This window comes from Chelon labrosus, assembly GCF_963514085.1.
Source record: "Chelon labrosus genome assembly, chromosome: 5".
Classification (NCBI taxonomy): domain Eukaryota; kingdom Metazoa; phylum Chordata; class Actinopteri; order Mugiliformes; family Mugilidae; genus Chelon; species Chelon labrosus.
The window spans coordinates 18,697,870-18,711,572 of NC_140341.1; the positions used below are offsets into that span (position 1 = coordinate 18,697,870).

The window sequence follows — 13,703 nt, forward strand, 5'->3', positions numbered from 1 at the left end:
GTGGTACATATCTAAGTAACATCCACATGTATGCAGGGTCCAAAAGTTTCCCAGCAGAAGATTGTATTGTCACAAGATGGTCAGTGTTATTTACTTCTCCTGTCAGTGGTCGTAATGTTATGGATGATCAGTGTATAGGGTTAGGGGCTGCATTTCGGTGTATATCTCAACTGTGCCCTGGATGCTTTGTGAATTTTTATGCAGCCTAGGTTTGATGAACTGAAGATATTACTGTGATTTACTTCAAGAGTGTCATTTGTTTCCTTATTCAGGCCTAAACAATAGGACTGTACAGCATTAAAATGTGTGAAAATGTGTTAAAATATGTTGAATTCATAGGGTCTACATTGAGTGCTCAGGCGCATGTAGTCAACTGGAATGGACATGTATGTAACTCTCTGAAAAGATCATATTTTTCGTGCCCCAAGAAGAAAAAAAACATTTAAGAAAAAATTCTTGACTCAGTCTTTCATAATTAATGCATCAGAGGGCTAGAAACCAACAAGGCTAACAATTTGCACGCTAACAGCCTGATAACTTTACGTGGGAATTCCAAAGACATAATGAAAGAAGTCTGAGACAAGTCATACAATTATGAAAAACAACTCTTTAGGACTAAATTACAATAACAAGTACAAAATTCCATTTACTAAATTGTAAATACCACAAGAGGGCGCTATTCGTGTGGATCTTTTTCGTAAACACAATCAGATTTGAAGGCAGTACGCACAAAATGAGCATAAACGACCAAGAGAAAACACAAGTATTTGCTACTCTGTTCTAAAATATTGGAGTAAAAAGTCCAACACACGTGTGTACTTAAGTGGACTTTCAACTCCTGCGTGGAGAAGGTGATTTTACGTAGGCTACTGTAAGTTTAAAGAATGTAATAGCAGCAATTCAATCGCCTTAAAACCTTAAACTCTTTATGTTATTAAAACTCAAGGTACAACAGGGATTTACTTCAACACACATGCAGAACCATGTGCCTTTTCATCAGCCAACCAGTACAGAAAACTTATAGGAGAATGTTAATCCAGACTCAAAGTGTCACAGAGGGAAGGTGGTCACCAAGCAGAGATTGAGGACAATCGCTCCACATGCAGAGTCACAATGAACCTTTGTTGGTGCTGCAACAAAAGCCCCGTTCTTCAGTGTTTTAACACACGCACACTTACATGGTGCTAGCACTAGAGAGCACACTACAAAGCCTGACCTAGTGCTGAAATGCGGGATGCAGTTTCTCTTGGCTCTTTTGACAGAAACATGATGTGACAATGTTTGATTTTAACTTTTGAATCAACAACAACAACAAAAAAGAGCATTGGAAGCATTTCATTGTTTTCAGCGAGATCAGAGAAAGAAAACTAGAGACATGGAGGCCGGCACAATATCTCCAAATACCCCAAATAGCAGAGCAGAAGAAGAAGGTGCATTGGCGCCCCAGGTGCTGGAGATCATTGGTGGGATCAATCTCGAGGCCTCAAAGGTCCCGGAGGAGCCTGAGGAACGAGACGTGTGGTCACTGGAGGAGGGAGATGACTCTGTGTTCTACAGTGACGAGGAACAGCCTCATCAGGACAGAAAAGATAACACATCGTGGGAATTTGGTTCCAGTAAGTGCAAAAAACTTTTCTGCAGTGTGGCATCTGCTGAACCTCAGCAGGAGGACGATCCTGGAGCAGAAGTCATTACTGACAAAGAAAATTCAGAGATGGAGAAGGATATGACCCATCAGGGAATCTGGACTGAAGAGGAATGCCAAATGCTGCAGACACCGAAAACTGAACAAATGCAAGCATCAGACCGCGGAGAAGGAGGTGCAGAGTCTGACTTAACTCCTGTTAAGTCTGCGAGAGCTTGTGGAGAATTTCTGCAACCAAACTGCAGCATCGCAGACATGCAAACACAACCTGAGCTAAACACACCATTAGAAAAAGGTATGGTGAATATTTGTTTAGTAAAATTGTTCAAATCGTTTGATAGAATCTGCAAAAGAGATTTTCCTTCTCCTTTTTTCAGCGAACAGACGTGTTGAGGGTGAAGAGGGGATGCTAGAGGCTCAGACACTTTCCGTCTTTGATGCCGTTAATAAGCAGAGCTGCACAGGACTGAACAGGGAAGAAGTGCCAAAACAGCTTTCTAGCGCTGACCTCCAGATATCGGGCAACAGGCCGCTTGAGGTGAACCGAGAAACCGAACACAACTTTCACATCCAGGATGGCTTTCATCAAAACCCCGGCCCAGGTTACTCCACCCTGCCTCTGATGAAAACAACCGGCCTCCAGAAATCCTTCAACCACCTCACCTCCTCCAAATACAGCACAGTGTCCTACCGCAGGATCCGCAGAGGAAACACACGCCAGAAGGTAGAGGACTTTGAGCACATGATAATGAATCTGTAAGATTTTGGTTTCTGACTTATGAACATGACCAAAACATTTAATATGGTGCACAGTTTACACATTTGATCAAAAATCTCTAAAAACCTGCAAAGCTTCAGCTTGTCATATCTCACAAAAAAAAAAACATGGAGGCACTTTGTGTTTTTAATTTGATGATGTTGGAATATCTATATGTTATGTAAGGCCACTAATAGGTAAATACACTCAGTGCTCCTTAAGTCTACTTGCTATAATAACTTTGTGTGTATTAGAGCTTCTGTATCTTAACTGGAGTATTTTCAAGTGATTAATTGAACAAATATACTTGTGCAAATGGCTAGAAGATTAAAAAAAGAAAGAAAGAAATGCTGTTAATCTTTTTATAAATCATTTTATTTACATTCTTTCACTTTCTTAAGAAAAAGCTTTTCCAACTTGATTTAAAAGGTTTGATAACAGGTAACAAAGATCATGAAATCACAGCACAGGTTTATTGAGTGTTTTGAACCAACACTTCCCTCTAGTGACAAAAAAAATAAAAATCATACAAAGGGACGGTCTTTCACAACAAAATCTTAATGTCAAAAATGCAGCATTAAAAACCGGAGAGGCAGCCCTTTAACCCAAGTGACTTCTCAAAGCACAGGACACCTTGAAAAATAAGACGTCTCACCAAAAAAAAAAAAAAATTATGCTCTTACACAAATTGTCCCAGTAGAGAAAATCTAAGAGGCACCGTTTCACCTTTCTCTTCGCCTATGTTGTAGTACAGAACTGGTCAGTTATTTTTCTCCCATAGACATCTGAAACCAAGTTCTAAAAAAAAAAAAAAAAAAAACATCAAATGGCAGCATACAGGAGCTGTCCTACTTTGAGAAAGCCCAGGTCCAAATCTGTTTCCTCTGGTACATAATCCCATGCAATCTATTTTATATCCCGCATATTACTGCCACCAAAGCGCTTCCTTCTTCCGCTGGGCAGTCCGTGCTGTAGTGCGCAGCCACTTAAGGTTTCTGTAGTGCATGCTTGACACATAAAACCCATTTCAGGTCTTATCACTGTGCGTGGTAGTGTGTAAACTGCCACCTTTGGAAGGTGTTGCTGGGTTCACATGGGTTGAGACGAAGAGTGTCGCCCTGAGGTTCCGCCTCCAGGCACATGTGGTGGGAGGAAAACTCTGCTATGAAGTGCTCAGCCTTCATGAAGAAGAAAAAAAAAAAGACACATAATTTATGAGCAAAAGCCTCTAAACACTCCTTGATTGTTTTATATTGATTTTCAACTGACAGAACCAAGTTCTTGATGTGAGGCAGGCCAACCCTGATGTTTGAATTACAGAGAATAAGAATTCCTGAAATGACAGGGTAGTAAAAGGAAAGAAAAACAGACAGACAGACAAAGAAAATGGCACACCCACAGTCGACCTACCAGAGCGGAGTTGGAGGATTTGTGGAACCAGCGGAGTTTGGGCTCGGTGCTGTCACATAATTGTAAAGCAAAGCCACTGCCCTTCCCTTGAGGAGCAACACACAGGTCCTGCTGCCGAATGTGCCTCATCCAGGTGTAATTAAAGTGCTGACTCTGAATACCAGAGAAGAAGAGGCATGTAATTATGCCATATGTCATGAACACTGTAAGATTCTGGAGGACGCCTCAGCGGAGCTGATCTCAATCCAAGAAACACCACATTGAGAAAGACTTTGGCCTCATTTTGGACTCCTCCCTTGTTTATCGTGGCTTGAGTCCCGTCTCAGACTTGACTGCACTTATCCCAGTGACGACCACAAACATGCGTATTATCTACAGAATTTTACTCAGAGAAACTAAAGGATAAAAATCATTCAGTTACAGAATTTTTGCAAACAACTTGTCTTTTGCAGGGAGAATAAAATAAACCTTACCTGCTTGCTGAGGTCACACGTCTCAAAGGATAAAGAGCTGCTCTGCAGAGCGAGGCATTTCCTCAAGCCACGATTGAAGACCTACAAAGAAACATAAAATAACACTTTCACACAAGTGAAACCACACTGCTGTAAACATTTGTTTAGTGACAAAGCAAATCACATGAAAATGGCCATTGTTGTTGTTCTTGTTACTTGAGTGAATCCCGACATAATGCTGTCACAGACGTTAACGAACAGTGATTCTTTGTTCAAAAACGGCATAATTAAAGCCTCTGTTTGTGTCAGAGGAGAAACAATAGCTTTATGGTACCAAACCATGACAAGCCATCATTTGAACCGATCATTTAGAGAAACACAGATAATGTTTAATCTGAACAGCGTAACAACAGCCGTCTGTTGTAAAGCATCCACGTACCAGGCCTTCAGCTTTGACCAAAGGCGCTTTCATGTCCGGATACACATTGTCCAGGTACCACTTGAAGCTTTTGCATTTGAGCCTCTTCCTCAGCTCGATCTGCTCCGTCAAGTTGCCAATGTCAGTGACCTTTTTATCCAGCAGGTGGTGGTAGCCGTGGCCATAGAAAAGGTCCTTGTACTCATCCAGCCAAACCTCCGCCACCCTTGCCAGGTTACGCTCCACCGTCTTCTGCCTGTCCTTGGGGAATTTATAAGGGTTCTGTCCTCGGAAAATGTGTCCCACTCGAGAGCAGGGGATGATCTCGATTTCTCCTCCGCACATCCAGATCTGTTCAAATGACAGAGTGGACAGAGCATTTGTAGCCAGGTGAAGAAACGTTCTGAGGAACAATTATTATGGAGAGTGATATACCTTAAATGAAATCTCCATGTTCTCTCCACCCCACACATCCAGGCCAGGATCATAGGCACCAAGCTCGAAGAAGTATTTTTTATCTATGGAGAAAAGGCCCCCAGCCATAACAGGACATCTGCAAGGTTAAAAAATAACCAATAGAGATTAGTTTAGTAATAAAGTTAACTTATAAACCCTCCACCTAAAGCTTCACAGTCATATACAAATATATAAAACAAAGCTAACAACAGATAAGGCATTTAAAACATGAGTTAGGCACACCCAGCTGACGTGTCCTGGTGTTGAGCGTAACCCTGGTTTTTATGGCGTGTCATGTGCTGTTGCCACTAGTGGGACCCCTTTACAGCTATCTAGCTGCTTACACAGACCGTTGCCTGTAGGCTTTGCAGAGTGTTTTGACACAGGCGATACAAGGTGACGTCACAATTGGCCTTTTGTTGCCAGAAGTTCTTTGCTGTGTTTTGTTGAGTTAAAGATGTAAAATCATACACACTATCTTAATGTCTTAAGTCCAGAGACCTCAGGCTTACAGGGAGACTACTCCAAAGCTTAAAGTTAAAGCCTATGGGCAAAAGTATCTGTAAAAAAAAAAAAAAAGATCAAAAAACAACGTGGAGAAAAAAAGGCAGTGAAGACGATACCTGACTGGATCTGAGATGGTCAGGTTGTTCTTCTTAATGTGCTCATCTGGTACAGGACTCCAGCCAAACACCAAAGGCCATTTGAAAATACCTCTCTGGAAGTTGTCCACCAGCATATAACTGAGGGAAAAAAGAGACAAAACACAAGTTACAACATCAAAATGACATTTTATTATATTAAACTTTCAACATTTCTCTAGGAAGATCGTTACACCCCATACAAGGCTTGTCTTATAGGTCCAGGGTGTAGGATGTTACAGGATCTATTGGTTGAAACTGCTTGTAATCTTTATAGCTATGTTTTAGGTTTTGCATAATCACCTTAAAATAGAAATCGTGTTTCATTAGCTTTGAATGGGCCCTTTATATTCACAAAGCAAGCAGTCAGCCACATTTCTAACATAGTAACGAATAAACAAAACACTGGCTCTAGAGGGGACCTTTCAGATATATTTATTTTTTTCTCTTTAACAGTCAGCATGCTAATGGTGCTGTGCCGTAGCTGTCCGCTGCCCCTTGCAGTTGGTGGCTGTGTCAGAAATATGTGGAACAACCTTAAATGCAGGCTATTCTTGTCCATGCTTGTGCTATTGCTGGTCCTTCCGCTTTCCACATGCCATGGTGTGTGTTTTTGCTTTGTTGTGGTTCTCAGGCTGAACTCTGTTGCGGTCATCCCCGTTCCAGTTCAAGCTAGGCTTTCAACCAATTATCATTTCAGCAAACAACGAGGAACCTTCTAAACCTTATGAATCAGCCTTCCTGCTAAGGGTGTATAATTGGATGCAGTCTGCATTCTCACCACTAGATGCCCACAAATCCTACACACTGGACCAGTATATTGTGATATTATCCAGTCACCTCATGTCCTTATCACTGATGACTTCAATAACTGGACAGGGCACCTTCTTGCGATCCAGATAAACCCTCTCTAAGAGCGGCTCCAGCCAGCCCACGTTGCACTCAATGTGGGAGTCGAGGAAGGTAAGAACGTCACCTGCAACAGAGTAAAGCAAACATCCTGCTGCAGTAAAACAAACAGACACATCTACATGTAAAACAGTTGAACAGAGGCTTGACAATCAGTTTATTTGCATGCGTACAACACTGCTAAAAATACACAAGTCAGTGGACGCATACTTGGAGTTGTCCAACTCACTATAAGTATGTTATGCTCACATGTTTCAGTGCTGTATGAGACAAGCTGATGAGTAAATAAACATTCAGAATTTGTCCCACAAGTGCAGCTGAAACAACCTCCCAAGAAGTTTTGATTAGCACGACACAGACTTTCTGTACTTTTGACCCTTTGATAATATGCATTTATCTTTCCCAATGTAGACTTACAGATAGAGATAACAATGGAACAATCTGTGTTATTTACATTTTCTCCGCCTAGGGAACATGTTTTATCTTTATAATAAATGGGCAGAGGCCTAAATATGTTTCTCTTAACATTATTATCGGGCCTTACGATTCTGTAAATGATTCTTCAAATTGACTTGAAATCTGTTTACATTATTCATATCTTATAGGCTCGTTTGTAAGTTTAAAAACAAATACAGGGTACTACAGCAAAACCGCAGTTTGAATAACGAGGAGTAAATCACTCAGAAGGAAAAACCAAAGACATATAATATAAATATATTAAATTAATTTATATTACAAGTTTAGTTTATGTTTCAGAGGCTGATATTAGTTCTAATAATAGAATTACACTATTAATCAATTACAATGTGGTACTCTAATCACACTTTTGCCCATGGTGTTTAAACTAGTTTCCCACTCAGAGCTCGCTCAGGGATGCACTCACATTTATACATATTGTATTGAAAAGAAAAAAAAAAAAGAGACTGATTCCATCCGTCCTTACCTTTGGCAACAGCAGCTCCGGCCAGCCTGGCCCTGATCAGGCCTTGACGCTCCTTTAGACGAACGATTCGCACTTTGGGGAACTGTGCCATGTACTCATCCAGCTGGCCCTTGAGATACTCTGCCAGAGAAAAGGTGAGGGGTTAAAAAAAATGCACGCAAGCAACACTGACACACATTGTTTGGACTTGTTTCTTTAATTTAAGTCAAATAACGTGTCATGTGATTCACTACTGTGCATTTTGTAAGACGTCCGAAGCCAAACTGGTGGGAAGCCACTGTTTCAATCTTTAAAAACGTGTTTTATTTTAAAAGCTTATCCACGGTGTAAATTCTTCACCTTAAAAGTAGCTAAAGTTTTTTAAGAATAAACTAAATACTGAAAGTAGATGTAGAATTGAGGACACCATTACCTCTAGTGCTGAAATCATCCACCAGAATGATCTCTTTGAGGAGGTGTGGCGGAGACCTGTTGAGCACACTGTGCACGGAGCGGAGTAGTGTTGACCACACTTCATCCACAAAACAGAAAATCACACTAGTGGAAGGTAGGTCGTCGTGGACCAGATTCTGCGCACATCTGCAAAACACAACAAAAAGTACAATTCAGTTCCTAACTCGGAGCAGTCCGAGAGGGAACGTGAAGAAGGTGCAGGACTCACATATCGGGCCTGGTGTCAGGGATGGCCCGGTCCACTGGGATCTGGTCGCTGAGGTAGACATTAAAATGGCCTTCGTTCCACCTCTTTCTCACCTCTGCATTTTGGTCGCCATTAACGATTACGGCCTGACCGTACTGGCCCAAGGCGTTAGCGTCTCTGGGACTGTGGGTCATATCCAGAGAAAGCACTTTGTGGACACCTGGCTTTCTGACAGCAGTAGTGGTATTGTTTACTCCTGCTTGGAGACTGGCTGCGGGCTTCGGGGGTTTCTTCTCTGCATTTAGATCATTCTTCCTGACCTGCTTCTCCTCCACGCCAACCTCCTTCCTGTTCACATCCTTGTTGGCAGGTTGTCGGGGTGTTGTTTTAGCAAGGTGTGCCTGCTTTGTTCCAGCCTTGGTGTGTTCATCCTTAGCTCTTTCATTCGCTTTTGAATCATGAGCATGGTCTGCTTTAATCTTTTGGGTTGGAGGCACTTGGGTTACTTTATCAACATGTAGATCCAAGTTTACTGCTTTTTTACTTGCAGGCACACCTTGCTTTTGTGTGATATTACTATATAAGGCACCTCCATCCCTGTGTTTAGAAGCTAGAGATTTGGATGAGTCACTTTTGAGAACATTATTTCCTTGGGGCAACATTTGAGCCCGTGGCTTTCCTCCGCGCCTGTACACGTTGGATAGCTTCACGGCCGGATTGAGCGCTCCTTTCCCGGCGTGCGTAGCAGCCAAGTCCACCCTCTGCACAGGGTGTTTAAAGCCCATATTCATCAGCTGTGTCACCCTGGACTGCTGCTTGAACACCTCCCTTTCTCGTATCACCCGTTCTTTGAGCAGCTGACTGTTCACATCGTTTATAGACAGGCGGAGTGCAGCCATGTCAAACAGCAGCCAAATGACAGAGGCTACGAACACAAACGCGAGCACCCTCCCACTGCCCCTGAGGTATCTTCTAACTTTCATCATTCTGACAGTTTTAAATAAGGAACCAAAGCGGAAATTAAAACAAGAAAGAAAAATGCGTCAAAGAGCCTTGAAGGAATGGCCACTTTTGAGTTGAAGGCGAAGTTGCGTTAACTTTGGAGAAGTTAGGTGCCTGCGTGGCATGCTACTAGTATCACCCGGAGCGGTCGCTGTGTTGTCAGTCACAGACACGGCAGCGTCAGACATGGCGCAGCAGCACAAAGGTAAGGGTAATTTTTCCATACCGTAACGCTACGGTCACGTCCAGCCGCCCGGAGACATTATGTCTGTCCCCCTCGAGGAAGAAGTCAGCAAACTCTTCTCTTCGTTCAAACTCGGCTGAAGTGTTTCGGTTTCGTCAAAGGGGTCTATCCACGACACGACTTTAACTCTCACTGTGTGGTATGAGGAGGAGGAGGAGGAGGAGGAGGAGGAGGCAGCAACTTAAACTGATTGAACAGATTGGCTGGAAAGTCTCGGCCTGGGCAGAGTTAAAGACAGTGTGAGACCAAAGTGGCACAGGAAGTGGTGCTCCGCCTTCAAAATAAAACTTTCAACTTCTGGCAGATGTAGAATAAAAAACATTACTCAACACTGAGCTACAAGAATTATCAACTGTTGACTACTCATTATACTTTTTTTCCTGTACTTTTTTATTCTTTATTATTTATCAGCTTTTTTGTTATTTAACTTTGGTTTCTAGTTAATTATATATTTCAAATACACAAATGATGCTGTATTAGATAGATAGATTTCATTGTTGTAGCAGCAATGTACAGGCACCCAGCATGCCATAAATAATCTATAACAATAGAAAAATTAAATGAAATGACTAACACCAACCAAAAAAACAACCATGTGCAAAATGTGTCGTTAACAATGAGTCGGTATCATCTCTCACACACAGATGGGGCATGACACAGACTGATGGCTTGAGGCAGGAAGGATTTCCCGTAGCGTTCCTCGAGACAACAAAGTTGTTTGACCATTTTGGAGAAGGTGCCCCGTTGTCTTTTTATTATGTGGTGGAGAGGGTGATCAGGGTTATCCGTAATCACTAACAGTTTCTTCAGCGTCCTCCTCTCTCCACCTTCTAAAGTCTAAAGTCTCCTGTCTGCAGCCAGTGACGGAGCCAGACCTTTCTGATCAATTTATTTAGTCTGTTGGTGTCACTTGCTGCAATGCTCCTCACGCAGCAGACCACAGCGGAGAAAAGGGTGCTGGCCACAACAGCACCCAAATGGTGATGTGACTAATGTTGACAGACCAGCATTTAGACTCAGGTAAAACTTCAGTGATCCAAAGAGCATATCAAATAAATTATTCGCAATGTATATGTGTAATCACATACAAGGAAGTGAGCACACTTGCAGCAGTGGATAGCCATGCAAGGCATCTGGGGAGCAGTTTTTTTAGGCACTTAGTTAAGGCTCCTCAGCAGCTTTGGGTCCTCAGTGCTGGTCCCAAGGCTGCTTCTCACTTCCCTAATCACTAATCCACCATTATCAGTATATGAAGTGAGTGGTTTAAAAAAAACTTTAACAACTGCTATATTAAAGTTATATTACATACACATGCATGCATTAATAATTATAATTTCAGTTTAGCTACAAATATTATCTGAAATAGGTCTTTCTACATCATAAGAATGTTTTTCTCGTTGCATGATACCAAAAACCCCATTAATTTTAGTGGAGATTAAAAGAAGAGAGGAGAAAGGAATGCTTTTGTCATTGTGTTATGAATGAATACTAAAGAATTAGAGGTGCTGCTCCTGATTGGTGTATTTAATCAATTCGATTAAACAGAACATTTGCATTTGGTGTTTCCAGCTTTGGCTCAAAGTTCACACACACTCCAATGGATTTTATTTTGGTCTAAATTACATGGTCTTCATCTGGATCCGGAATCAACATGGTTGAAAAGACACTTAGAAAGGTCCATCTTGACTCTGAGCACTACTAAGTTGTTGAGTCCAAGCTTGTTTCCTTGTTAGAAAACACCCATAAAGAATCCTGCAGATGAGGGCAGCATGATATGGTTGAAAACTCCAAAACAAATATAAAAAAGTCAATGTATCTTGATTTCTTTTTAAATTGACCAGTCCGAGAGTGCATCAAATTGTCTACAGTAAGAACCTTATTTTGGAGGTCTAAACCGGAAGCGCCAAGTCTAAAGCCAGTCGGTGTCAAACTGCAGTCTATACTGTGAGCGGCGTGCGGTTGGGCAGTGTCTGATGTGGGCAGGGTCTTGATAAAGTCTGAAGTCTTAAATTGTTTGCTTACTTTTTGTTTATTACTCTGACATCATAGTATCTTATTGGCCTATTTTGTCATAAGCAGGTTTGGTCAGAAAGGATCAGGAAGATAGTGCACATACACACCTTAATATGCAGTATAACTTGATTTGCCACTATGGTAATTTCTGTAGAATATGGGTGCTGTTGACAAATATAGCCCTTATTGTAGGCGAGGTTATATTCAGTTAATAGGATTCAAATTTGTTAATCCATGGCTGATTTTAGACAGTGACAAATCATTTAGAAAATCCGTGAGATTTTCCAAAGTCTCAGTTAAAGTTAAAGCACACTTTTTGTACTATGTGTGTACCACCCACCTAGACCAGATCAAGCACCCCCACCCCATAGCAATGACACTCCTTGATGGCAGCAGCTATCCCCAGCAGGTTGCAGCCTGACACAGGCACACACAGACAAAAATAGTTTTTAGGAACAACTCAAAAAAGATGACAAGGCAGCACAAGGTGTTGACCTGGCCTCCAAATTCACTAGATCCCAAACTGATCAAGTATCTGAGGGATGATCCACAGAGGCCCCTCCCCTCAACCCATAGGACCCAAAGGCCCCCACTAACAACATCCTGTTGCCAGACACCACAGGACACCCTCAGAAGGCCCATGTCCATTCTCTGATGAGTCACAACTGTTTTGGAGGCACAAGGGAGACCTACACAATATTAGGAAGGTGGTCATAATGTTATGCCTGATCTGTGTATATGTGTTATGTTTATGTGATGTTTTTGTTTCATCTGACAGCTCAAAACTCCAACATAGTCAGCGTTGGGTTACAAAACGGAGAACAGCAGCACTGGAGAAGCAGGAGAATTTCTATATTTTTTTCCTTCCATTAAATAATCAAGTCTTTGGTTCTGTATTTTTCCTTGACTGCCAGGAGGACAAACAAAGGACAGTTTCAAAAGGTGCAGCTCAATGCTTGTGAACTACTTTTTATATTCAGAGGCATGGAATTTAGTCTAGTTTACATTTGGACTATGGATTGTACATTTTAATGACATGGACTAAAACTAATAAACAAAATTGTAAATGTATCAAATATCTTTGGTGGCGAATTATGGACGTTACCACGGATAGAAAGTCAATATATTCTCCAATCAACATATTTCTGTATTCCTGCCGCGTGCTGCTACACACATGTACAGTCACATTTGTAAAACCTGTGTTAATGCGGCTATTAGGCAGTGATTAGTGCAGGCAACGGCAGGTTTTCCTCTTCATCAGCAGGCCTCTCTTGGGAGTACCATTGGCTCCATCCACCCTATTAACAGTCCCCAACATGAGGAGGGGAGGGGAGTGGTACCTCCCATGGTGGCTGCCCTTAGCCACACTACACACACTTTCATTAGTGTGTTAGCTAAATGATTGGCCTCAGGATAGCCCCCGAGCCTCGCAATGCATGTACGAGCTTATACGCTCCATCCACCGGGCAATTTATTCATTTATTCCTCGATTTCTGCATTTGCACTCACGATGGCGTCATTGGGTAAATTTGATTGTCTTTTGTCTGAACTGGATAGGCACAGGGTTAAGAAACACTAGCAAGGCAGAGAAGGGCTATTTCCATGCATGGTGACATCACTTGCAGTGAAACAATAGGCACGCAAACACGTTTTTGTGTCTTGCACGTAAAGCAGTTGGGCTGAGTTAATTGGCAGAAAACCGACAAGAAATTGGATAATTTATCAATTATAAAATTCTCTAGTACAAATACATTAGTTTATTAGGTACACTAGTAACAACAAATGTGTGCTATTGTAACAGTCCTGCACAAAATCTTTGGTTCATAAGGGTTACACTATTCAGAGCCATTGATGCAACTGTGTTGTCAATTGAGGCTGCGGTTTATAGTCTTCATGAATTGTGGTGTGATTTACTGACACATGTTTCTAGGATTTTGACTATGAGCTGATCATACAGTTGAATTACCACCTTTCTCACGCTGTTTCTGCTTAAACTGAACAGTATAACAGTCACAAAGCTAAGACTTATGCAGGACTGTTACATCTGAATGCATTCATTTTCACTAGTGTACCTAATACAATGTCTAATGAGTGTACTGTAATCCAGTAATCCAGCAGGAGAGTGAGTGGGCTGCTATCAGATGAAGAGTTTTCAGATTTAGAGCAGGACCGT

General features: G+C 41.8%; 2 protein-coding genes across 2 annotated transcripts; one reads left to right on the forward strand and one right to left on the reverse strand.

The window, feature by feature from the left end:
* Positions 1-1,375: 1,375 nt before the first annotated feature.
* ermn (ermin) lies at positions 1,376-2,603 on the forward strand (the record flags this gene model as incomplete). Its single annotated transcript, XM_084545426.1, has 2 exons — positions 1,376-1,940; positions 2,023-2,603. 2 exons carry the CDS (start codon positions 1,376-1,378, stop codon positions 2,403-2,405), a joined length of 948 nt encoding a protein of 315 aa, XP_084401552.1. The 3' UTR covers positions 2,406-2,603.
* A 164-nt stretch (positions 2,604-2,767) lies between these two features.
* Positions 2,768-9,646, reverse strand: galnt5 (polypeptide N-acetylgalactosaminyltransferase 5). Its single transcript, XM_084544594.1, has 10 exons — positions 8,293-9,646; positions 8,044-8,210; positions 7,632-7,751; positions 6,620-6,755; positions 5,762-5,881; positions 5,118-5,235; positions 4,704-5,033; positions 4,286-4,366; positions 3,813-3,965; positions 2,768-3,580 (listed from the first exon to the last, which is right to left on the reverse strand). Exons 1-10 carry the CDS (start codon positions 9,255-9,257, stop codon positions 3,440-3,442), a joined length of 2,331 nt encoding a protein of 776 aa, XP_084400720.1. The 5' UTR covers positions 9,258-9,646; the 3' UTR covers positions 2,768-3,439.
* Positions 9,647-13,703: the final 4,057 nt, after the last annotated feature.

Bases quoted from the DNA above. Each gene is read 5' to 3' on its own strand.
- galnt5 (XM_084544594.1), bottom strand. From the start codon at position 9,257: ATGATGAAAGTTAGAAGATACCTCAGGGGCAGTGGGAGGGTGCTCGCG. The intron at 5,236-5,761 runs GTATCGTCTTCA...TTAACCTTGCAG, and splicing joins ACCATCTCAGATCCAGTCAG to ATGTCCTGTTATGGCTGGGG. The intron at 4,367-4,703 runs GTACGTGGATGC...GTTTCTTTGTAG, and splicing joins TGGTCAAAGCTGAAGGCCTG to GTCTTCAATCGTGGCTTGAG.